Here is a 27,315-nt window from a genome sequence, read left to right as displayed (position 1 = left end):
AAAAAAAAAAGTCAGGCACCATACTGCACTAGAAACCCATCCCTGTCTTCAAGCAGCACAAAGTTTAGGAAGTTTAGGTGGAAGAGATGCAAATAAACGGGTAGCGACTACTGTGGCATTTCTATAGGAGGAAAAACAAGAGCTACCATTTCATGCAGCATCAGCATCAAAAGTGGCTACGATTTATTGAGGAAGGTTTTACATTAGGAAGTGAAAATCAAGATGAAGCTTTATATAAAGTGAAGGATAAGCTGGGTTTAGCCACGGAGAGACTACAATCCCAGGCATAGGGAAAGCTTTTAAAAGGTACAAAGGAATAGAAGAAACTAAACTTTTGGAAATCAACTGGTTTCCAATGAGTGAATTCATAAATAAATTATCAGTAAATATACAAAAAATAAAAAAATAAATCCTTTTTTCTTCTGATGAAATTTATGGTGCGTTCAGAACACATCATTTTCTAAGAAGCTAAATCAATGAAAGGTTTAACTATGTGTAAATAACAAATAAGATTAAAAATATTTTAGGCTTAACCTAATTTACAAATAAATACTTCCTAGGAGCCCAGTAGACATATCCTCATGAAACTACAAAGCTTTAAACACTCAACTAATCCTAGTGTGTTTTTTAGTACCAAACGCATGTTTTGAAAATGACATAACATTGACTCATTATAAAATAGGTTCCACTAAAAACAAAGTGACTTTTAATAACAAGTGGTATGAGTACTCATTACTTTCATGTTGAAAGCCTTAGTCCTGAAATTTAATATGTACCTTTCATTACAAATATCCTTCCTCCATTATATTTGCAAGGGAATGATTGACCTATAAGATTAAGTAGTTAATATACTTTCAATGATACACATTTTCCAGGGTTATATGGTTTCCCCTAACCTTCAGAAGGAAATTTCAGAAAATAGCTCTGGGGTTTTAAAATACAAGTTTAAGTTGACTTATTCATAAACCACAACATTTTTATGATAATTATTTCAATATTGAAAATTCCAGTGTGCATCTAATCTTCCCTTCTGTATTGTGTATGTATGTATGTGTGTATGTACACACACACACACACACACACACACACACATATACATAATACATAATAGGTTTGGGTGAGTATCCAAAATCCAAAAAGTATATTAGATTTTGGATACTCACCCAAACCTATTATATTCCAACCCATACCCATTTTCTTCCTTTGCATAACAATGAAATTACCAAGATGTCAAGAAAATTCCTCCTAAAGTTTCCAAAGAGAAAATAGATCAAGATGCATTATAGTTATCTTGGCAGTAATTTGTTGGTTTAAATATTTCTGCATTTTTTAAAGCCATGCTTTTTGTTTTCTTTAGTGAAAATTGGCCATAACTCAAATTTTAAAATATCAATGATAATTAAAGTTGGTTGTTGATTGAAATCATTCAAGAAATTTAAAAAATATAAATTTCTAAAAAAATTTCCCTTGGAGATTCTGATTGAGGGCATGTAACTGAGAATGCATTTTTAAACAATCACCAAGAGAGATTAGGGTAATCAGATGGAAGTCATTAAATTATATTCTATTCTTTCCTCTATTTTTGTTTTTCTATAGAAAATTCCATGACCCTAAGTTTGGAGGCCTTGAGCTAATGTTAGACATGATGAATTACTTTGTGCTTATGAAAGTTATCTTTGTACTATTAAAATTATCTTCTCCTAAGGACCGCAGGCTCCAAATGCCTGATTTCTTTTAATATTATTTTTTTATTGCAGTAGAGCTGACATACAATGTTATATTAGTTTCAGGTGACAACATAGTTATTTGACCGTACTATACATTACTCAGTGCTAGCTACAGTAAGTGGAGTCACCATGTGCCACCATACATGTTGTCACAATATTATTGACAAAATTCCCTGTGCTGTACTTTTCATCCCCATGACTTATTTATTTTAGAACGGGAAGATTGTACCTCTTAATCTCTTTAATTTATTTGACTCACCTCCTACCAACCTCCCCTCTGGTAACCACCAATTTATTCTCTGCCTTTAAGAATCTACTTGTGTTTTTTGGTTTTTGCTTATTTATTTGGTTTTTACATTCCACATATAAGTGCAATTGTATGTTATTTGTCTTTCTCTGTCTGACTTATTTTACTTGGCATAGTACTCTGTGGGTGCATTCATATTGTTACAAATGTCAAGATCTCATTCTTTCTTAGGGCTGAGTAATATTCCATTGTGTATGTACCATATCTTTGTCATTCATCTCTTGAGGAACCCTTGGGTTACCAAATGCCTGATTTCTTATAGTTTTTTGCAGTAATTAAAGAGTCCCTTTATAACTTATGTGCTTTTTAAATTCTCATATGGAGATGGTGTCTCTGCCTTTTTTTTTTGTTTGTTTCTAAAGGAAACATGTGTGACTCCAGTGGAGAAAATTCAGGGTTAAACAGAATGACCCACAGAAGAGGCAGAGATGAGTTCAGCATAAACTGCCTTGTGCTTTTGCATTCAGTCCACGAATAATGCTAATGTGAGGAAAGAAGATATCTAAAAACTCAGGGTGTTCAGGAATATTCCTGTTGGTCAGACAGATCAGGCAAGTATGGAAATGACCTAGTCTCAGACCATTTATTCATTTTATGTTGGTTGCAAATTAATGCACTTTATTCAGTTGTACAAAGAAAATTGGGATATTTATTTTTTCATTTTTTTATTTTTTATTTAATCTCTCTTTAATCAACACTGGGTGACAGGAAATTTGAATTTACTAATTACCACTTTTAAATTTCTATCTATTTAAATAGTCTCTCTCAATTTAGATTGTCCCTTTAGCCTTCCAGAGATTAACTCCTTCACCATTATATTCCACAGAATGGAATCTGGATGTGTGTGAGGGGCTCATATATCTCCCTGGGGTCAGGGGAGAGAGATAAAGAAGGAGTGACTACAGGGATCTTTATTATAGTTCTTTTGCTCTTCTTGGCATCTTCATTGATTTACCTACCTTTGCACCCAGACATCATGGCTCCTGAGTCTGTGGTCTCTCATCTCTGATGTCAGTCATGTACACATCAATCCTCCATAATCATTGATCTCACACCATCTCTGACTGACATCCCAGGGGGTTGGCCCTCACTCTCCAATAAATCCCTGCTTAGATGGTTGACTCTGTAGTAACAGAACCAAGGTCAGTGTGACTGGAATGGAGTGAGAGAGGGGAAGAAGGGATAAAGATAAATTCATTATTAGTTTCCTGTTGTAGCTATAAAAAAATTACCACAAATTTAGAGGCCTAACACAACACAAGTTCATTATCTTTCTGCTCAAGTTCAGAAACCCAAAGTGAGTTTCACTGGGTTAAAGTCATGGTGTCAGCAAGGTTGCATCCCTTTAGGAGGCTCTCAGGGAGAATTCATTCCCCTGCCTTTTCCAGCTTCTAGAGACACCCACACCCCTTGCCTTTTAAGCTATCCAACTTCAAAGCCAACAATGACCACTTGGGTCTTTCTCAAATCACATCACTATATCACTGACTCTTCTGCCTGCTTCTTCCACTCTTAGGACCCTGAGATTACAGTTAGGCTCATCAAGATATTCCAGGATAATCTCCCTGTTTTAAAGTCAGCTGAGTCGTATCCTTAATTCCATCAGCTACCTTAACTCTTCATTGCCACAAAATGTAGCATATTCACAACTCCCGGGAATAGAATACAGATACCTTTGAGAAGCCATTAGCCAACCTATAGCAGTTTCCCAAACATCATGTGGCACTATAGGTTCATTTATATAAAATTCCCAAATATGTTTGATTGGAAGAAACTGTACTTTAGATCTCTGACTTCTAAAATGTTTGATGTAAATTTTTCAAAAATCAGGTAGAGGGGCGCCTGGGTGGCTTAGTCGGTTGAGCGTCCGACTTTCGCTTAGGTCATGATCTCCCGGTTTGTGGGTTCGAGCCCCGCGTGGGGCTCTGTGCTGACAGCCAACTCAGAGCCTGGAGCCTGTTTCAGTCTGTGACTCCCTCTCTCTCTGACCCTCCCCTGCTCATGCTGTCTCTCTCTCTTTCTCCTAGAAATAAATAAAAAACATTTTAAAAAATTTTAAAAAAAATTTAAAAAAATCAGGTAGAGCCACTCCACATAGTATTTCCTCATTTATACTCTAACATTAAAGGATTAAAATTTTTATTTTTAAACTTTTATTATCCAGTCAGGAAGGTGAGTCAAGATGTGATCTTCAGTAGAGTAATTCAGCTATCTTGTTGCCAAATTGTGAATTTAATTTTCCTTTGGAAGCCAGGGAAAATAAAATAATAATGAATTTATTCTGGGTCTGGTTAATGTCCTTTCTGGGAATAGACTTTGGAGAACTTTAAAAGTGCACTGAGAAATTTGCTTGTGGGTCTGTGGGTTGTCTTCCCAGAAGTGATGCTGTACACTAGACTGGGCAACCAGAAGAGGGAGGGAGTGCTGGCGAGTCTGCATTTATTTCAGGGATCGTCATGATCATGACTCACAGTGGGATCCCTAAATGAATCATGATCTCATTTGCCACTTTGGAGAAAAAGGAGATGAGCATCTAAACAGAAGAACAGTTGTACAATTGTGCTTGATCATGGATTCCAAACAACTGTACACGTCCTCAGATTTCTAATACTACTTTTTGTCCATGAACTTTATCAGGATTCTTATTAATGCCAACCCCCTCTTCACCTTCCTTCTCTGCCTAATTTCCCAATTATATTTCCCTTGACTGTTTCCCCAATCACTTTGCAACAAATGCAAATCATTGCCATTGTTCTATGAGTCTGTCTACACAGAAGGAGACCAAAAGGAACAAGGAAGTAAACAAAGAAGAGGAGTGTACCATTACTTTTAGATTCATGACTTTGATTTCATTAACATTTATATAAGATTCTTGCTTCATTCCACTATGGCCTGTAGAACACTGTTATAGTATATATTTGGGTGACATTTTTTTAAAAAGAAGGAAAAAGAGACAAAGTAATCACTCCTTGATTACAGTTAGCATGTGGTTTAATTTGAGCCCTATGACTCCCTTCATCAATTCCAAATATTACTTTCTTCCTAAAAATATTTGAAAACATGGAAAGGAAAAGGTAACATTGGGAAAGGAGTATGAGTTTGAACACAAATGAGCTTCCATGGTCTACCTCTCCCACCAATACTCAAATCTTCCCAGCTGAAGTGGCAAAAGATGTCCAAGACATTCTTACGTGAAGACCGGGACTCTAAACCACCAGGTCTAATCGAGTCTCTCTATACATGCTGTACATTGTATACCAGGTCTTATTTATTTTATAACTGGAAGCTTGTACCTTTTGATCCTCTTCTTCTATTTCATCCATCCTCCAAACTCTCTCCTGACAACCACAAGATCGTTCTCTGTAGCTTAGTGTGTTTCATGTTTTCTTTGTTTTGTTCATTTCTTTTGTTTTTAGATTCCATGTATAAGCAAAATCATAAGGTATTTGTCTTTCTCTGTCTGACTTATTTCACTTAGCATAATACCCTCGAGATTTATTCATGCTGCCACAAATAGCAAGATTTCATTCTTTTTTTATGACTGATTAATATTTCATTGTGTGTATATACCACCTCTTATTTATCCATTCAGCTATTGATGGACATTCTCATTGCTTCCATATGTCAACTATTGTAAATAATGTTGGAATAAATATAGAGTATATTCATCTTTTCAAATTAGTGTGTTTGTTTCCTTTAGATAAATACCCAGAAGTGGAATATCTGGATTGTAAGGTAGTACTATTTTCAATTTTTGGAGGAATCCCCATACTTTGTCCATACTGGCTGCACCATGTTGCATCCCCACTAACAGTGCACATGGGTTCCCTTTTCTCCACATCCTTGCCAACACTTTCTGTTTCTTGTCTTTTTGACAATAGCCATTCTGACAGGTGAGAGGTGATAACTCATCGTGGTTTTAATTTGCATTTCCCTAATGAGAAGTGATGTTGAGCATTTTTTCATGTGTCTGTTGACCATTTCTATGCCTTCTTTGGTGAAACGTCTATTCAGGTCCCCTGCCCATTTTTAATTGGATTTTGGGGGTTTTTATATATTAAATTAATGGTTTTCTTTATGGTAGTGTTAGCTAGAAAAAAACACCAGTTTACCTTTCTTGACAGAGATAATAATGATCCTCAATTAACATTTTAGTGATTTACACTGTAGAAAATTCTTTTGTGTATGTATTTGTACTGCTTCTTGTTAACTCCCCATAAAATACAAATGATTAAACCCATAATAAAGATAAAATATCAGACCTCAGAAACAAGATGCCTGCCTCCAAATCTCCCTGGAATAGGTAATACTGACTCTCATGTTTTCTGTATTCCTTTGCGGACTAGTTTCCTCACAAACCCTCTCCACCACACCCACCCAACTCTGCACAGCCTTTCCCACACCTGGGACATATGAGTTCTTGGGTCTTGTTCTCAACGTGCTGTCTGCCAGGCTCCTGTTGTTCTTTCACTGCTGCCATACCCTGACTACAAGTTCCCTTTGGCTTAGTTTTCTACTGCGTGTTTGTGTGTGTGTGTGTGTGTGTATGTTTGCAAGTGCATTGCTCAACAGAATGAGATCATACTTGCTTTTTCCGTTGTTTTCACCTCAGCATCTCCAGCATCTAGGGCAATGTTCAGCACAGAGTCGGAGTTTAAATAATTGTGTTTTAAAAAATGTTTATTGATGTATTTATTTATTTATTTTGAGAGTGTGAGAGAGAGAGAGAGAACACAAGAGGCGTGTCTAGAAGTCTGTGCACTCAGTACAGAGCTGGATGCAGGGCTCAATTCTACCAACTGGCAGATCATAACATGAGCTGAAATCAAGAATCTGCCTCTTAACCAACTGAGCCACCCAGGAGCCCCTCAAATAATTGTTGAATGAATGAACATATACATGAAAATCATGGATTAATCTACTCATAGTAAAAATATTGTAATATATGCCAAAGGATTCTGAATTCTATTACAAGTCTGTAGAATATGGCTTTTTTCTTTTTTTCTTTCTTTTTTTAAATGTTTATTTATTTTTGAGAGACAGAGAGAGCAAGCATGAGTGGGGAGGGGCAGAGAGAGAGGGAGACACAGAATCTGAAGCAGGCTCTAGGCTTTGAGCTGTCAGCACAGAGCCCGATGAGGGGCTCGAACTAACCCATGGAGAGATCATGACCTGAGCCGAAGTCGGATGCCCAACCGACTGAGCCACCCAGGCGCCGCAAATATGCTTTTTTTCTTAATGTTTATTTATTTTTGAGAGACAGAGAGAGAGAGCACGAGCAGAGTTGGAACAGAAAGAGAGAGGAAGACACAGAATCCAAAGCAGGTTCCAGGCTCTGAGCTGTCTGTCAGCACACAGCGGAATGTGGGGCTCAAACTCACAAGCTGACATCATGACCTGAGCCAAAGTTGGACGCTTAACCGACTGAGCCACCCAGGCGTCCCTCATCCTGGACTCTCATACATCAGTAACTATGAAGTCACCCCAAACACTTTCTGCCCCTTGTGTATATGATCTGAATTTGCTAATCATATGTAGGAAATGTTTGTTGCATCTCTATTTCCGTATCTCTGAAGATTTCCGTATCTCTGAAGATTTCCATATCTCAACCAGGACAGTGTTCCCAGTCTCTATTCCCACTTTGTCTCAATTCCCACAGAACTATGTTTTAAGAATTAAATTATAAAGTAGATTGCCCAAGAATTTTGTGAGGTCTTCCAAATGGCTGGGCAATATCAGAATTTGCTCACGCTTCCCAGGTCCTAACATGAAAGCATTTACGTCTGGTTCTTTTGCATTGCATCAGTCTCTTAAAATATCTACTTTTCAATCAATTTGTGTTTTAATAATATTAGTACTCTGAACCTCACAAATTTAGCAGGTTCTCATTGCCAATTTAACACATACTATTAACACTAATGTTGTGTGTAAATGATAGAACTTGAGGACAACGTGGTGTTAGTTCTTTCACTAAATTGCTGGGGTCCTTTTGTTTTTGTTTTTCCTGGGAGTCATTTATCTTCTTTAGGCTTTATAATCTTTCTCATTCTAATGAAGTTAGTAAAGTATAATTAGGTAAACAACGACATACATGGGGCGCCTGGGTGGCTCAGTCAGTTGAGTGTCCAGCTTTGCCTCAGGTCATGATCTCATGGTTCGTGGGTTCGAGCCCCACATTGGGCTATGTGCTGACAGCCAGCTCAGAGCCTGGAGCCTGCTTCACATTCTGTGTCTCCCTCTCTCTCTGTCCCTCCCCTGCTCACACTGTCTCTCTCTCTTTCTCTCTCTCTCTCTCTCAGAAATAAATGAAACATTAAGAAAAATTGAAAAACAACAACAACAAAAATAATAGTAACCAGAAAAAATAAGTTATCACTTTGAGCCTCTGACATGATACTAATTTAAGAAACATTTTTAATTGGCAAAATGTACTGACATGCTCATAGTTTTTGATCTAGGAATGCCTATATTAAGTGACTTATAATCAGGATAATATTTTTTCAGCACTATATAATAATAGAAAGGTGGAAGAAATTCCAAATTAGAGAAGTAAAAGCATAGGTAAATGACTATATGTTAAATTCACATATGAAATATTATGAAATACTAGTGAAATATGCCCATACTATGTAAAGAAGTTGAAACATTTCTATTTAAATATAAGTAAAAGCAGCAAAAGTGCACTATAACCTCATCATTTCTATTTGCAGTGATAGAACTGCATCCACATACATACCAACAATAAGGCAAATTAAAGGAAAATCATCAAAATAATTATCTCCTTGACCTAAGATTCCTTCTAGCTCTAGTATCATAATTTTGCACAACTTAATTTTTATCAAAATAATTGTTTCACTAAGAGGCAATTTCTTATTCCTAATGCTGAATAACTCCTAAATGCAGATGCAAGATTCATTATTTTGTTGACTATTTTGTAATTATGATCAAATTCTCCGTTTTATTTGTGTATTCTTTTCCCAACAGAAAATAAAGTGAGGAATTTGCTGGTTAAACTTATGTGAATATTTTAGATAAAACTTTAAAAAAAATTTTTTTTATTATTTTAGAGAGAGAGGGAAGGGGGTAGACAGGCGGAGCAGGGGAGGAGGTGGAATGTTATGCAGGCCTTACTCTCAATGCAGAGCCCAATACAGAGCTCAGTCCCACAACCCTGGGATCATGGCCTGAGCTGAAATGTAGTCAGATGCTCAACCAACTGAGCCATCCATGTGCCTCAAAACCTTGACAACTTTTAATTTAATTTTTACATTTTGGCAATTATCATAATTTTATAAAATGAACTTACAATCAGGACCATGTATTCTTCTGATTTAATTTGGGAAAAGATAAAAAATTAAACTTGCATATTTTACAAATCTCATCATGATTTCAAACAAGGTGATAAATATGATATATTCATCAAACACGTCTCTCCCTCATTTTTATGCTTATATTCATTTTGAAAAAAAAAAAAACCTCTGAACTCAGAAATCTTTACCTTACTTCCAAGAAAAAAAATGTTTGCTTTTAAATAGATGTACATTCTGATGACAAAAGAATGCTTTGCAGACATTATCCCTAATGTAAACAGAGGCAAACCTCAAATAAATTCTGGCTTAGTTTGCAAAAACGCATATTTTAGGTGAGTGTTTTAAACTTCACTAAGTCTAATTTTCCATCTCACCAGTAACAATATTTTACAGGTCCTGGGGCTTGGCCCCTAGGGTATCTAACTGAACAACATTTGCAGAACTCAGTACTACAGATATGATTTTCTTACATGTTACTTGCTGAAATAAATGTGGTGCTTCCCCACAACTGCAGTTTTCTGGGTCCAGGACTCAACCCAGAGAATTTCCTTTGGTTTTCTTAATTTGATCCAGCTGTTGAAATGCAATCTCTTTGCCTTCCTTCCTTCCTTTCCTGCTTCCTTTCTTCCTTCCTTCCTCCCTCCTCTCTTTCTCTCTCTCTTTCTCCAGTTGGTCATTCTCTAGATACTCATGACAGAATGGAAGCAATCTTGCTGAAAAGTGAATTTTCAGTATCAGATATGCTATTAACACACACCTACTTCATAATGCATATATCTGCATGTATTTACAAAGAGTGTGCTACTATTGTGTCATCTTGAACTTATTTTTTCCCCTGCCAATATCCAGGTTACTCCCTCAGATTCCTCTGGCAGAACCCCTCTCACAAAACAACCTTATTATCTGGACTTTCCCCCTGATCATTCCAGTTACGGAAAAGGAGATAAATAAAAGCAGCTAGTTTGCAGTTCCGAGAAGTAATTTCTAAACTCTTCAGTAGTTAGTTGTGAGAGTGAGTATACACACTAACTAGTGTCCTTTGTTCAGACATTCATCCATTGATTTATGTAATCATTCACTCATTCATTCATTCACTCGAGATATATGGAATACACCACTATGTGTCTAGAATTAGTCTATGTTCTTGGCATATTAGAAATAAACAAGACAGACAAGGTCCCTGCTCTTAAGGAGCTTATTTATTGGGGGGAAAAGACAGTACGTAAATACGATAATCTCAGACATTAATCTAAGTATTATGAAAAAGAAAACAAGATTAAAGGATAGGAAATTAGAATATATGTTGTTTTCTAGTGGGTGGTCATGGAAATGGCATTCGAGTACAGATCAAAGTGTCTCAGACAGAGGGATGAAGAAGTATAAATGTCCTGAGGTAGGACAAGCTTGGCATATTAGTGGTGAGAGTTAAATGCAGAGGGTTAGACCAGAAAGTGTTCATAGATAGCTGTACAGATTGCGTTGCTATAGAAAGGGGTTTTATAGAAGCGGAGTAGAAAGGCGGGGAGTGGAAGCAGGAAAATCACAATATGTCACATCCCATGGGAGACATGATGGTGTTGAATTTGTTGGTAGCAATGGAGTTCATGAAAAGGACAGACTGAGGTTATGCCTTCAATGTTATCCTAGTAGCACCTACTGATAGATTATGAAAAAAGCTTCCCAGATTTTGAGTGAGCAAGCCAATGACTCTATGGTATATTGACAATAAATAATTTTTGTTCATTTCTTTTTATTTATTTATTTATTTTTAATTTATTCCTGAAAGAGAGAGAGACAGTGTGAGCAGAGGAGGGTCAAAGAGAGAGGGAGATACAGAAAGTGAAGCAGGCTCCAGGCTCTGAGCTAGCTGTCGGCACAGAGCCTGATGCGGGGCTCAAACCCACGAACCATGAGATCATGACCTGAGCCGAAGTTAGACGCTTAACCGACTGAGCCACCCAGGCACCCCATTTTTTGTTCTTTTCAATCACATGAAGGCAATGAAAATTATATCATATTCTCTTGAATAACAAAAGGCTAAGAATATTAATCTTGATTAGCAGCAGAGTTGAAAATCAGGTACACTAATCATAATTGAATGAATAATACTCATACTCATTTAAAATTCAATGAGTTTATTACCAGTACATTATTTGGTTCCCTAGTGATTTTAAAGGTTTACTCACGTTTGTATCTATTCCTTCTTATTTCGAGTAACAAATACTCACTGAATGCCTACTATAACTCAAGTCTTAGGGAAACATGTAAAAGAATACATACACATAGTCACAAAATTTTCTATCAAAATTCTGACAAATTTGCTCCATTTTCTTCTGGTTTAGTGTTGCAGAGAAATCCAAGGCAGGTATAATTGTTTCGTCTCTATAGATAGACTCTTATTTGTGTTGTATGTCCCACCTTATGCCTGCATGACTTTTTTGAAATCCAAGTACCTTGCCAGGTTTCGTGATGATTGGTTTTTTTTCATTAATTTTTTTGATTTTTCAGGGACCTCCTTTTAAGCTGAGGATTCAAATCTTCAACTCAGAGAATCTTTCTCCTAGTTTGCCTTTGACTTTTCCTTCTGCACTTTTTGAATTAGCTTCTTTTTAAAGACCAGCAATTATCCACAGGATAATTTTTTTCTTTCTGCTTTTATTTGTCATCAGTTAGATCACTCATCCCTTCATCTTCTTCTTTTGCCTTCTTCCTGCAGTGTTAATTTACTTCTTTACTGTTTCTGAAGCTATTATTTTTCTCATAACTTATTTTTATTTCTTCTGCTCTTTATTTTCCTATGTCTTGGCATCTCTTATTTTGAGCCTACTGCCCTTTAAATATTTATTTAGAATAGAATGTAGAGGTTTCCAAAATGTCTATTTTCTACACAAACAGCCTTTAAAGCAGTGTTTTTGCCACGTCCCCTGCCCACCTCCATTCTGGTAACCATCAGTTTGTTTTCTATGGTTAAGAGTCTGTTTCTTCGTTTGCTTCTCTCTCTTTCTTTTCCCCTTTGCTTGTTTGTTTTGTTTCTTAAACTCTGCATATAAGTGAAAGAATATGGTATTTGTCTCTGACTCATTACACTTAGCATAAACTATTGTAACTCATTGCAAATGGTAAGATTTCATTCTCTTTTATGGCTGAGTAATATTCCATTGTGAGGATATATACATCACATCTTCTTTATCCATTCAGCAGTTGGTGGACATTTGAGCTGTTTCAGGCTTTTATTCTTTTCAAATTTTTAAAAAAATTTAATGTTTTTATTTATTTCTGAGAGACAGAGAGAGACAGCGTGAGCAGGGGAGGGTCAGAGAGACAGGGAGATACAGAATGTGAAGCAGGCTCCAGGCTCTGAGCTGTCAGCACAGAGCCCGATGTGGGGCTCGAACCCACAAACTGTGAGATCATGACCTGAGCCGAAGTCGGACGTTTAACTGACTGGCCACCCAGGCACCCCCAGGCTTTTACTCTTTATGGTTGCTCTTCAATGCTCAGAAGCAGAAGCAGATTCTGAAGCTACAGTTCAGGAGTCCACACAGGCTACTCGTACCACCAGCCATATCCTCCTTCAGCTCTGAAACCTAAATTTCACTAGCTTCACAACCTCTTGGGTATCTCCAACTCTGAGCTAGAATTGCCCTGCTCTGATCCATTGGTGTAGCACGGATGTGAACCTCCAGGTATACAGGTGAGAATAATCTTAGCCAGCTCAGGCTGCTATAACAAAACAGCATGGACTGACTTATAAAAAACAGAAATCTATTTCTCACAGTTCTGGAGGCAGGAAGTACCAGATCAGGGTGCCAGTACAGTCGGGTTCTATTGAGGGCTCTCTTCCTGGAAGCTGATGGCCAACTTCTAGTTGTATTCTCACGTGGCAGAGAGCAGAGGGAAGCAAAATCTTCTGAGACTCTTATCAGGGCACGAACACCATTCACAAAGTCTCTACCCTTGTGCACTTCAAATGTTAATTACCTTCCCAAAGCCCCACCTCCTAAAACCATCACACTGTGGAGTCAGGTGGGGGAGGGGGAGATTTCAACATATGACTTCTGGGGGGGAGGGGGGATCACAAACTTTCAGTTCATAACAAGGGTGGAATGGAGACACAGGAGAATGAGGAAGAAAAGGAGTAAAGTAGAGGCAATAGCAGCAAGAATATGGAGAAGGAAAAGAAAAATTTTTCTTTCCCAGCTCTGTTAGCACAGCTCCTTATCCCCTAGTCAATAATATAATCATAGATCAGGCCTATGTTTACCTCATCTATCAAAGCCCTTTTAAGCTACTCATTCCTTGTCTTTTTTTCTTAGAATATAAACCAGTTGTAGCCATTAATTGTGAAACAATGAGATTATACCAGTGAATACCCTTGTCAACCAAAAACTGCTGGATCAATACAAAATAACATTGTTGTTGTTGTTGTTGTTACTACAAAGGAAAACCCAGAGAGTGTCTCTAAACTGTTGGAGATTAACCAAACTCACTGAGGTAATCAGTTTGTTACATATATATATTTTGTCAACACCAAATCATTATGTTGTACACCTTCAATGTATACAAGGTTATATGTCAATTATATCCAATTAAAACTAGAAAAAATAAAATAACATGTGCTCACATGAAAACAAAAACCAAATACCAAAACCAGAAATACTCTGAATCATTGTGCAATTTGCAAGTCAGAAAGAACCAACATCAAGAAGTTTGTGAAAAGATTCTTTACACAATTACCTGATTTCTGACTTTTGTCAGCTAGGGCCTGAGGTATTCTTCCTGAGAAAGAAGTTTAAAAGTGGACGCTGGTCCACTTTTACATATCTGGAGAAAATGTAAGGTTTGTGAATGTGACAGCAACTTCCAAACCTGGGCTAAACTGTACCTCTCATACATGAGTCCTTGAAGGGTTTTTTTTATATGGACATTGCTTCTAGAAATTTCTAGGTCTCTTGTCACTTGTCTTAGGTAAATAGATCTCAATATATCTATCAATGAGAGTTGCTGAAGCTAGGAAGAAATACACCAGAAAAAAAAAAATCCATCTATCAATCCAGATGGTATGAGAACATCTTAATCAAAATACTGCATCCAGAAACATCTGGTCTCCTAAGCTTTGTTTATCATTGCCTCGACCTCAGTAACAGCTCTGTGATTTGTAGGTGGCCTGGTGTTTCTTACTGTGTTCCAGATGCTTTTTTCTGAAGTCAACGACAGCCACAGGAAATTTGTTTAACATCATAATTTTTAATCGTGAAGAGGTACACAATAGTCTTGGTTTTCGTTTCCTCTCAGAAACTTCTCAGACTTTATCTTTGAATTCATTTTTAAAGTTTATGGAAGAAACTTCTCACTTTCACATACCTCAGTTATTTATTACAGGGAAAAGTATGGATTTTTTTGTTTTTACTATCTCCAGACCTATCATAGTTCAGGTTAGATTCTAAGTCCTCGGTAAGTGTGTGAATTAAAGGAATAAATGGATGATTAAGTTAATTAATTTTTTTCTTATGCTAGTATTGCAAGGGGTTTGCTCCCATCTCCCCGCACATGCAGATAACTGGTTTTGTGAAAAGAGGGGAAAAGGTAAATTATTTCCAGAGAAATATCTTCCATTTATCATAGATCAATTCCAGATCCAATGACCATGTGTATTCTTGATAAACTGGTGATCAGTATAAGTTATTACAGATTGTCTATGCTAGGATTCCATAGTATAATCACTTTGGCCGTGGAATTTGTACACGTTTCCAAGGTTTTCTAGCTAAATGTGCTGGGGCAGTGTCTGAAGCCCACTGAGACTTTGTGCAGTTTCAGGAATATGCTTGTCTTACGGTACAGAACTGTTTATTCATAACCGTCAAACCACCAGCAAGTTATCAGCCCACATTCGAGACAGGCACCAAGCTGCACTTTTGTTAATATGAGTTCTTGAGGCAAATAGAAACTAAACCATTTTTATACAATTCTAAATTCGTAAGAGAAAATACAGGGATCTTTTCAAAAACAATAAAATCCTTTCTCCCCAAGAGGTTTTACTTTCTCAGTGTTGTTTAAGCAAGGACTGTTTTGGAAATGCTGACATGATCTTAGCAAAGGCATCCAGAGGGAAACATATAATATGTTTATTTATCTTAGAAACCACAAGAACATTGCAAAAGGCCAGAATCGGCCCTGTAAAATGTATTGTTAACATGTACAGTGGGATGGCTTAGTGTGGATAAAGCCAAGTCATTTCTGCACTGATAAAGGACAATCTATATTCTGGTATCTCCCAAATTTGTGTCTGTACCCCAACCCTCTCCCCTGAGCCAGACTCCTGAATCCAAAGCCTCCTTGATACCTCTGTGTGGAAATTGAATAGAAATCTCAAAATGAATGCATCCAAAAACAACTTTTGATATTCTCCCCCTCTACCTCCCCATCTGCCTCCTCAGTCTTTCCCATCTTGGGCAATGGTGACTTCATCCTCTCAGTGGCTCAGGGCAAAATTCTTGGAGTCATTCTTGTCTCTATTCTGTCTCCTTCCCCATTTGGTTTCTCAGCCCTCCTTGTCCTCTGTATCTTTAAAACACCTCCACGGTGTGACCTTTCTCTGCAAATTCTCTGCTACCATCCAGGTCACATGCCGCCCATAACCAGCATCATATCGTGCTTGGTTATTGCAATAATGTCTTAAATATCCTTCTTGCATCCCTCTTGTCATCCTATGATTTTTGCAGTCGGAGATGTCCCTTCAAAGACAGTTGAATCAAGTCTTTTTTCCGCTGAGAAGTCTTTAATAGCTTCCAGTCGTGCTCAGAAGAAAGGTAGTCTTTAAAATTGCCTATAAAGGGGGCGCCTGTGTGGCTCAGTCGATTAAGCCTCCGACTGTGGCTCAGGTTACTATCTCATGGTTCGTGAGTTCCAGCCCCACATTGGGCTCTGTGCTGACAGCTCGGAGCCTGGAGCCTGCTTCAGATTCTGTATCTCCTTCTCTCTCTGCCCCTCCCCTGCTCAAGCTCTGTCTCTCTCTCTCACAGAAGCATTTAAAAAATTAGAAAAATATAATAAAATTGTGTAAAAAAACCTTACTGGGTAGAGGTTCCTGTTTCCTCTCTGACTTTTCCTCTTCTTACTCCCTTTACTCTGTTCACATTTGACCTCTCTGCTGTCACTAGAACATGCCATGCACCCTCGCTCTTAGCTTTTTTTTTTTTTGGGGGGGGGGAGCGGTTGCTTCCTTCTGTCTTTCATATCCCTACTCACATGTCACTTTATCTGAAGGTCGTCCCACCCCCCCACACTCCTTGTTTCCTATCTCATGGGTCATTCCCTGCTGTGTCCCTTCCCACTGTGACATCTGCTGTTTGGTTGTGAGACACCCTTCTTTGCTCTATGTCAGCCACTAAGACAGTGTCAGTTATCTAGCTGGGCTTTCATAACTTTCTGTTGAATAAACAAAGTAATATGTACCGGGTGATATATTGTGCTTGGGCAGGAGGGTTGGATTACTTTGATATTTTATGTATACTTTCAATTGATTTGTGTCCCTGTGTTTGTTCATGACGACCTGGAAGCAGTCACTTAGCCTTTACGGTCCATAAATGGCCTAGGGAGAAAGTCTCCGGATCACCAATGGCTCACACACTATGAGCCACATACACAAGAGGCATCGCTCCCAAGTCCTTCCTCCGTGATCTCCCATTGAGGGGAACACGTGGACTGTCTTTTACTATTTCAATCCATGTGAAGGTTGTTTTGCATTCCAGGATGTTTATGTTCGCTTTTGACTTCATTAAGTTGCATGTTTTCCCTCTCTTGGTTTTTCTTTGTTTTGCACTGTTCTGTTTTGTGGTGTGAAATCAGCAGTCTGTCCCAGACCTGAGATTCGAAGGAACACGGGCAGATGGTGCCCTGGGATACATAAGCCAATCTGCTTAAAAAATTATTCAGCAGTCAATGTGGGAATGAAAACATGAGCAGCAGAGCGAAGGATGAAATGGTTGTGATATCAAGTCAGCAACCTGTAATATCTCTGCTGTGGGAGATCAGAGTCTGACGGGCAATGGAGTCTGGTAAAGAGTTGTGTGTGCATTGGGCCAGTCTTCCAGAAGGAGCTCTGGATGAATGGGAAATTGTTGTATGTAACGTTTTGGTTGACTTGAGGGATTAGGCATTTCTTTGTTTGCATGGAGGATAAAGCAATGAGATCTTGCATCTACAGCTGCAATAAGCTGGGGAATGGAGTTCCTTGGAACCATATTACGGAGCAGGAGGAAGGAAAAATTAAAAAAAAAAGAAGATAATGATGATGATTCAGTAAAATGAGTGAACCAGAAGGAAAGCAGAGACGAGTTTACGCTTGATTTATGTGATGAGAATGACATAGTAATTTTCATTGCCAGATCAAGGTCATTGGCGAAGAATGCATTAAAAAAAACCAAAACTTCAGTACTGTGTTCTGGAAAACTTGGGTCGCTTGAATATGGAAAGATGACTTAAAACTAGCATGAATGCATGAAAGTGCTTAGCCAACCACAAAGGGTCAGAGGCGAAAAGACACTTCCTAGCCTCCTACGTAATCCACACACAATCAAACACAATTGTTGACAAAAATAAGAACAAAAAACATAAGTAAGTATTTTATAAAGATGAAAAGAAAGTTGATGTTAATGGTTGCATTGTGGCCCCCTCACACCGACACAAAGATATGTTCAATATGGTAATAAGTACCATATTGGACGGTGCTAACACAGAACGTTTTTAAAGTTGAACAGTGTCGTAGTTTGAATATTTTTTAACAAACAAATGTATCTTTCTTAAAATTTAACACATCACATTGGTGCGATGACCCATTATCTTATCACCTTGCATAATAGAGCAAATGAGATGAAAGATGCTGTGAGTGTGCAGTAATTGTTCATTGTTGGACACAAACTCATTTTTTTCTAAAGTAGCAGGAGGCAACACATTGAAGGAATGAACAGTTTGCCTTTTCTTAATTACAAGCTGTGTTTCCATGTGGAAATTATTTGACCTCCCCGGGGCTTCATTTGCTTATTTAAAAAGATATTAAACAACCATATATAGTCCACAGGGCTAATGTAAGTATTAAATGAGACTGTATGTACACTTAAGACATAGAGCTGAATAAAGGATAGTTTTTATCTTGCGCCTCTGGACACTCACCTATTACCACAATGCAGAGGAACTGCTAAGAACCAGGAATAGATTCTCTTCTCAGCTTTTACAACTAACACCTTTGGCCTTGACATGCTTTGAGTCATATAAACTATTGCGAAAATGGAGGCCAACCCTAACTAGATCAGCACACACTGTGGTTATAATTCTGATTCTGCATTTACGATTTCTAAATTTCATCATCTGTGAAATAGGAACAGTACATTCTTATGGGAGTTCTGTGATAAGCAGATATGGACCAAATACAGCCTAACACGGAAGCTTTGTGTGCACGAAATAACCTCCAGAAATAAATATCTGTTGTTGTTATCTTTCTACCAGGACTTATATTCCCAATAAACAAAAAAGTTTACTGAATGAATGAATGCATGAATGAATGAATGGAGTTAGCTAAATCAATAAACAGCCTCTCCCACTTTTTGCCTGATGTCAGACTAAATGAATGTCTAACATGATCACTTCATGAAAGACGTGCATGTTATTAAATAGCTCACACAAAGGACTGTGCATTTCAGGCAGTTACTGCTGCAATGAAGAAAATGACTGACTTCAAGAGCTTAGAGCTGTAAGTGCTGATTCTCATGATCATCCAAATATTATTTTTATTTCCTGCCAAATTTGTGCATAACAATATGCACAAATAATTGACCATCCATTAATAGTGATAGTGCAAGTTTTCTGATTACACTTTTATTTTTAATACTGGTCATATTCCTTTAAAGAAGTAAATGCTGTTTTAGTCAAAGCCATTATAAAAATAGCCCCATGCTTAAGAGTGGAAAACCAGATTCAGTTAATCATTTGACAAGGTTTCATCAAATATTGTTTTATTTGTTAGCAACTCTGACCAATACAGAAAAGTCTAAAATAATTGGGTTTCAGAAAAGGCACCTGGGATGACATAGGAGGGGAATATAATATTTATCTGTGTCTGCTGAAATTTGTAATAATGCTACAGATCAATGCTACAGGTATTTGTAATGCTACAGATATAATTATAGTGCCTGGACTAATTAGTCCTTCTCCAAATGCTCTGACCAGATCAATTTTTCTCCCATCTTCATCTTACCCCAGGAAGAGCTTTCATCTTTCCAGCTTTCTGGATGGTTGCCTTTCCTTTAGGCTTAATCAGTGGGAGGATTTGATGTACAAGGGGAGCAGGGGAGAGACCCTGTTTCAACACCTCACAGTTAGCAGCTGTGGCTTCCCTCCAGGAGCACAGACCCCGGGCACAGAAATCCTCCAGTGCTGTCCTCTCACTTGGATCCAGAAACTCAATTCTATGTGGACAACGTAGCCATTTGTGTGGCAATGGCTTTACACCACTGCCATCTCTTGGTGCCTCATCATCCCTCTTTTGGTGCAGTAAACTGTGCACACTGTATAATAGTCCTTTCATTCCATTCATTTGAACTCTCAGAGGTAAATTCTATTTTCTATCTGGCCCCGATTTACACAAAGATCAAAAGAGATCACTCTGTTTCCATGTATTTTCCAGGTATTTGACCATAGGAAAGTTCCTTAATTTCTCCTGACTTCAGTCTACTTTTCTATAAAATGGTATTTACTCATGTCCTCTATAGGGCTGTGAGGTTGCTGTGTAATAATGAGACAGAATCTCATGACTTCTGGAAATTTTGTGTTGATATGCTTTTGTGTTCTGAGTTGTAAATAATGAGGGAGATGCATTTTCTCAACCATAAGGGAAGCCAGCCTGAAAATGTAATGAAAGAAGGTGAAGTTGAAAGAGATACAGAGAAACTTGGCTGGAACTCCGATCAAGTTGTACCTACAGCCTACTCAAACTGCAGGATGGTTTGAGTTTTCCTTTATGGTTTAAATCAGTTTGGATTTGGTTGTCAGTGTTTGCAACCATAAAGCATCCAACACTGTAGAAAAAAATAATCATCCTCACATATTTGCTTGTTAGACGTGGAGAGCTTAAATACAGTTTTTGATATATCTCTACTTTTTGCAAATCAGCTTATTCCCCAGGCTTGACGAATGGTCTTTATAAATCCTGCAGAAAAAAAATCTAAATTTGAAGATTTAACTAAATGCAATAAATATTTCTAATATTTAGAATATTAGAATATTAATCTAGTAATTATAGAAATATCCAATGAGCAGCCTGATTATACACATCATGTTTTAAAACTGATTTACTGTCTTAGTAACTGAAAATACCAGCTTTCTAGACCAATCAGGAAAAATCAGCTTTGTGCTTTATCAGCTTAGCACTGAATATAAGTAATATAAGTTCTAATACACAAGTATCAAAAAACAGGAGTTAAAGAAATGGCGAGAACTTGAAAAGATGTGCTATTTTTGCCACGAGCACAATGTCTGCTCTCTTCAGAAAACTGAGTTTAGGGAAGATTACACTTTTATACAATAGTAATTTTGAATGTTTTTGTTAATTTATTTTTTTCAAAATGATGACATTAGTGAAAATTTTACATAGCCTGTATTGAATTTACATATTCAAATGAGGCTTTACCAGTAATAACAGGGTTTAATACAGAGCTAGATAGAATTTGCAGTTTAACGTAATGTCAAAGGATCTAAAAGCCTATGAGTTACAGAAGATCAATACTTTTTTTATTTGATTCCTTCTGAAAATTGAACAAGAAAAGCTTTACTAAATTGTTGAAATGTATATATACGTATATATACATTTACTCCAAATTTTACATTTAGGGAAAAAAAAAATCCCTGCAATAGCTCAGTTAACATCAACGGAAAGCTTCAAAAAAGGATTCTGAAAATGGCAGGCAAAATATTTTTTTTATTGTAGGCAATTATTTAAACTGCATATTTGGCTTTATGCATTATAAATCATGTGGGAAAAAGATCCACATTGCAGTTAGGTTTCCAGTATCTAGCTTTCTTTTTTTTTCTTTCTTTTTTTTTTTTTTTTTTTTTGAGCAATGATATTAATGGGATTTTTCCAGGTTATAAAAACGAGGACTTTCTTGGGAGTTATTTATAATTTCCAAGTTGGATGGCAGAACGCACATAGACACATCGGAAGGTGGATGGTTGGATCTCCCAGTACTGGACTGGGTTGCTGAAAAGGCTCACACCTGAATAAGAAGCCTTTTTGGTGTTGTATCCAGGTGGGCAGAAGTCGTTAGACCCAACTACAGAGATATTGTTGTTATGAAGGTAGACAACCTGCAAAATGAAATAATAAAGAATGATTATTTTCCTCTAAATATACTGAGCCATTTATGTAAATACTTTATTCTTTTTCTTTTATTCTTTACTCTTCACCCTGACCCCTCCTTCCTCCTACACTCTCTGCCCAACCATCAACAAATGCTGCTGGATCAGTCTTCAGAATGTACCCAGAACCCAGTCCTTGTCCCCATGTTGACTCCTCCAACATTGTCCAAAACTGCCATTGTGTCCTCCTGGATGATTTAAGTTGCCTTTAATGTTGTCCTTCCTGCTTCCTCTTTTGCTTCAAAGTCAGTCTTCCTTCTTTCCTTCCTTCCTTCCTTCCCCCTCTCCCTCCCTTCTTCTTTCTTTTTTCTTTTCTTAGCTCATAAAGCAATTATTTAAAAAATTAAGCCAAGTTATATACTCTTTGCCTCAACACTCCAGTCGCTTCCTATCTCATGCAGAATAAAGTACAAAGTTCTCACAATGGCCCACAAATCCAACATGATCTGCCATCCTTCCGGCCTGACCTCATCTCCCCTCACTATTCAATCTAACTGGCCTACTTGCTTTTCTTCTATTACAAAGATCATGGTCCTTCCTTAGGTTGGCACACATGGTTTCTTCCACCTGGACTGACCTTCTCCAGGGTGTCTACAAGTCTTACTCTTTCATGTAATGTATGTAACTTCTTCTTACCGGAGACTCCTTCCCTGACTGTCCAATGCTGCCATTCTCTATCCCAGTCGCACTACTTTAAATCTTCATAGTAATTATCACTATATGGCATATTATAGATTTGTTTTTTTGTCCTTTTTCCTTCTCTAGAATAAAAGCTCCATGAGGAAGGAAACTTGTTCTGTTTTGTTCATGACTGTATCATCACTGTCTATTAAACAGCGTAGTTGTTTAATAAATATATGTTAAATGAGTACATGAATAAATTTATGTTATTTCATAAACTGTGTCTACATGGAATGTTTTCAAGGCAAAGATAAAATAATGGACCTTTTAATAAGATTATGCAAAATGAAGAAGTGATATATAATGGACAAGAAGAGTGTGTGAAGTATTTGAATCAAAATAATAACAAAGTCTAAGAAACACTGGAGTCTCATAGCATTTGGAATGAATAGACCTAGAAAGTTGTTTAAGTTAATTTATTTATTTTGAGAAAGAGAGAGAAAGAGAGAATGCAGGGAATGGGCAGAGAGAGAGGGAGAAAGAGAGTCCCAAGCAGGCTCTGCAATGTCAACACAGAGCCTGACATGGGGCTCAAATTCATGAACTATAAGATCATGATCTAAGCCAAAATCAAGAGTTGGACGCTCAAATAACTGAGCCACCCAGGTGCCCCAGACTCAGGAACTTTTAATGAAAATCTACTCCATGTTACAAATTCTACCTTATGAATAGAATTTTATAGTTCTTTAGAATTTTTTCTGAAATGTATTTTATGATCATGTTTAAGAGAATGGTAACTTGTTCACAGATTTTTCTCATGTATATTAAATATCAGACTTATGAAAGGGCTTAAGAAATGGGTTTTCATGTATAGGTGATTTCTGAAGAGCGAGAAATGACTTATCATACAACCAAAATTAAAATATAATAGTGATGTGGCAATTATAAAGTGCAGTATAAAACCTATGAGATGCTCCACCTCCCAGAACATTCATATTTTATGCAGGTGAAAAGGGTCTTGTTTAAGAAAGGTTTTAGAAGGAAGAGAATAGATACCATATAAAAACAGAAACAAGGGATATTAAAGCCAAAAAATACCTGTAACTATTTTTTTTATAATTCTCAGACTTTGAAAATTTCTTTTCATTTTCCCTTCTCTATTTTCTAGCAGTGATTAACAAGAAAGGGGGGGCTGGTTTGGTTAGAGTTTATGGTTAATACTGAAGATGAGAGAAGAAAATGTCAAGACATAAAGCAAGGATTAGCCTGTGTAGAAAAGAAAATTAGGTTCTCAACTCATTTTCTGAGGTCATTATTTTCTATCATTAAACCAGACAAAAATCACCTCACATACATACACACACAACCTACAGTCAAATATTTCATATAAGCATAGACATAGAATTTTAACAATTTCTAAGGAAACTGTATCTCACAAAATATAAAAAGATTCTACACCATCACCAAGACCAAGCATAATTTATCCCAGGGATGTAAAATTGCTTTAACTGAAAAATTAATTAATTTAATTTACCTTATTATAAGAATAAAAGACAAAACCACATGATAATCTCAACAGACACAGAAAAAAGCATTTTAAAAAATCATGACAAAAACTCTCAATAAACTGATAAGAAAAATTTCTTAACGTGATAAAGAGCATCTACGAAAGACCTGTAGGTAACATCACTCTGAATGGTAAAAGGTTGAATGTCCATCCCTCTCTTAAAATAGACAACAAGGCAAAGATGTCTAATTTCATTCCTTCTATTCAATATTGCAGTGGAGATTCTAGCCAGTGCAATGAAGGAAAAAAAAAAAAGAAAGAAAGAAAGAAAGAAAGAAAGAAAAAAGAAAATAATTCAGATAAGAAAAGATTAACTAAAACCATATTTATTTACAAATGACATGATCCCAAAAACAGAATATCCAAAGACATGCACAAAAACTTCCGCAACTAAAACAATTTCAGGATGGTATCAGGATAGGAGATCAATAAAAAAATGAATTTTATTTACATATACAGTAAAACCTTGGATTGCGAGTCACTTGTTCTGCAAGTGTTCTGCAAGATGAGCAAACACTTCTAATAAATTTTAACTTGATAAAAGAGTGATGTCTTGCAAAACGAGTAGTATGTGACACCAAATGTCACATGGTCACAACTGAGCCAATGGTTCTTGAAATTCACTTTCATATATGAGTGCTTTGGATTACAAGCATGTTTCTGGAATGAATTATACTCAGGAACCAAGGTTTTACTGTACTAGGAAAAAACAATTCAAAAATGAAGTTAAGGTAAGCATTCACAACAGCATCAAAAATAACAATAAACTTAGTGAAATAATTGTAAGACATGTATACAAAAAAAGAAAAAACATTGCTGTGAGAAGTTAAATAATATGAAATAGAGAGATATTCCATGTTTATGAATTGGAAGACTCAATATTGTTAAGATGACAATTCATCCCTAATTGATCTATAGATTCGACACAATCCCTGTTAAGTCCTAACAGGCTATTTTTGCAAAAATTAAAACCTGATTCTAAAATTTGTATGAAAATACAAAGAAACAAGAATAGTTCTTATTTTTGAGAAATAAGAACAATGTTAAAAGACCTTCACTCCCAACTTCAAAACACAATCAAAGGTTAAAGTCATCAAAACAAAATGTGCTATATTGTGGAGAATAAGTTTAGGAATTCCCTAGGCTTTCACGGATGGGTTAACAAGGCATAAAGAATTAGAAAGCCATAGGATGCTCACACCCAAGTTTGGGTAAACAAGATTAGGCAAATAGGTAGAGAGAGGGTGGAGCTGAGGCCCCAGTATAGACATGGTGGGGCAAAGGCCCCAATGTAGAACAAAGGTATATGAAATAAACAAGATAAGGTATTCAGAGCAGAAGCCCCCAACTTAGTACTATAGCAGAAAGCTGCTTTCACAGGAAGGAAGGACCATTAGGTAAACAGGTAAATAGGGCTATAAATGTCTGCAGGGCAAAGTTGCCCAGAGTGGAGCTAATTAATAAAAGAAAGGGCCTTGTTGACCCTGAGGTAGCATGCTCTGTCTTTCTTGTCCCCTAGACCAGTTTCAGGAAACAGAAGTGGTGCTTCTTGTCTTCTGTAAGCAACCTTTTGCTCAGCGGCAGGATTTTGTTTTGTACTAACCCAAACCCCTAACCCCACACATCTTCAAGACTCCCTTTCCCTCACGTCCCATAGTTAATGTTCACAGTTTTATTGTCTCTTTGCGCACATCCATCACCATGTTTGTAAGCCTTCTGATCCTAATAAGAACAGAGTAAGGACTCTTAATAGGGGCTCTTGTCTTCTCCCGGACATTAGCCATCTCTTGTATTTTAATCCTGTGCCCTGCTTTCTTGCTAGACAAGACTCTAGACTCAGAGTCTACAACAGTATATACACACAATGGAATGCTATTCACTGATGAAAATGAATGAACTACTGATATATGCTATGTTACAGGTGACCTAAAATCATTACAATAAGTGATTCTATTTATATGAAATGTCCAGGAAAGGCAAATCCATGGAGGAACAAAGTAGAGTAATGTTTTCCTATGACAGGGGATGATATTGAAAATGGATACAAAGAATATTTGGGAATAATATAAGTGCTATAAGTGGATTGTGGTGATGGTTGAACAAGTATATAATTTTGCTAAAAATAACTGAGTTATATGTTTACCAAAAAAGGCAGTAAGATAAGCAAAATCCCTAAGAGCTTATAAGAAGATGAAGAGAGCCTATAAGAGATGAAATGGGTGCATGGATAGCCAATTAGATATGGAAAACGAAGAGTGAGACCCTTCTGAATGTGAGGTCATGTGAAAATGCCCATGATATTTACTGATATTCAACAAAGATTTCAAAATAGCATGTTTTATAAATTTTTCTCTGTGACTCACAATAAGAAACACATTGTATACGGAGGTTTAGTATATGTAAATCTTTAGTATATATAAATCTAGTATATATAAATAGTATAAATATAAATTTAGTATATATATGCATTTAAACAACATTTTTATGAAATACTTACCATTACAGTGATACTTTCTTTCCACGCATCCTATTCTATCCTTTCCCATCTCATACATGTTCTTAAGAAACTCATTAAACTTATCTTATGAACTCAATAATATGTCCAGACTGACACTTGAAAAATGGCAATCAAGAAGGTAAAACTGATTATTCTGGGATATAAAAATGAAAACGAAAGAGTCTCCCCACCCCCCCCAAAAATGCCCACTACCAACAGAAATCTTAATAGTAACAATGGTAGCGATTCCTAGGTCTTAAAAGTGTCTTGTTTTCTCTTGTGCCTTCAGACCTGCTTACTCATTATCCTATCACCATCAAAGACCCACTAAAAAAGAATCAGCATGAAATAAAATATGTTCAAGTGTCATCTTCATACTTATAATTCAGATACTTTGCTGAAATCTAGCTAATGTGAATGGTGATATCTATTTCATTTGGACTTTTTGTTACAAACCAATACAAAAAGAGGTCAATAACATTTTGACATAATCGAGAGCAGAGTAAGCAATAAACCTATCTTGAACCACAAGCAAAAAAGTTGATTACCAAATGGCAACTTAATAAAAAGTTTTTATCTATAATAGTGTGTCAATGTTAAGACATAATTTCTCAATCACCATGGTTGAACTAAGCACCTATGTAAATTTCTGAAAGAAGCAATTTAAATATGACCTTTAAAGAAACCGAAAATTAGATAAATTAAGCCAACACATAAAATCCATGAATAACCACATTATTAATTTTTTAAATATAAAATTTGAATAACATATTTGTGTCATTTCCTCAGAGTAACAGTGGAAATCTGTATTTTTATATATGAAAAAATATATCACTGTTTAAACTGATGAGCTGACTTACATTTATAGGTTTACA

At 36.7% G+C, this 27,315-nt stretch overlaps 1 protein-coding gene across 2 annotated transcripts in view; it reads right to left on the bottom strand.

The window, feature by feature from the left end:
* Positions 1–20,925: 20,925 nt before the first annotated feature.
* Positions 20,926–27,315, bottom strand: part of DCN (decorin) — a 42,575-nt gene continuing 36,185 nt past the window's right edge. For both annotated transcript variants that reach the window (XM_039240233.1, XM_039240232.1), the window contains one exon: positions 20,926–21,704. In XM_039240233.1, the coding sequence (XP_039096164.1) occupies positions 21,510–21,704 (195 nt within the window). In that variant the 3' untranslated portion in view covers positions 20,926–21,509. The remainder of the gene's footprint in view (positions 21,705–27,315) is intronic.

The sequence above is a fragment of the Hyaena hyaena genome, unplaced genomic scaffold (genome assembly GCF_003009895.1).
Source record: "Hyaena hyaena isolate Hyena2069 unplaced genomic scaffold, ASM300989v1 scaffold_170, whole genome shotgun sequence".
In the NCBI taxonomy this organism is placed as follows: domain Eukaryota; kingdom Metazoa; phylum Chordata; class Mammalia; order Carnivora; family Hyaenidae; genus Hyaena; species Hyaena hyaena.
Note: the sequence above shows the minus strand (reverse complement) of the source record. Positions and strands in the feature narration are given on the sequence as shown.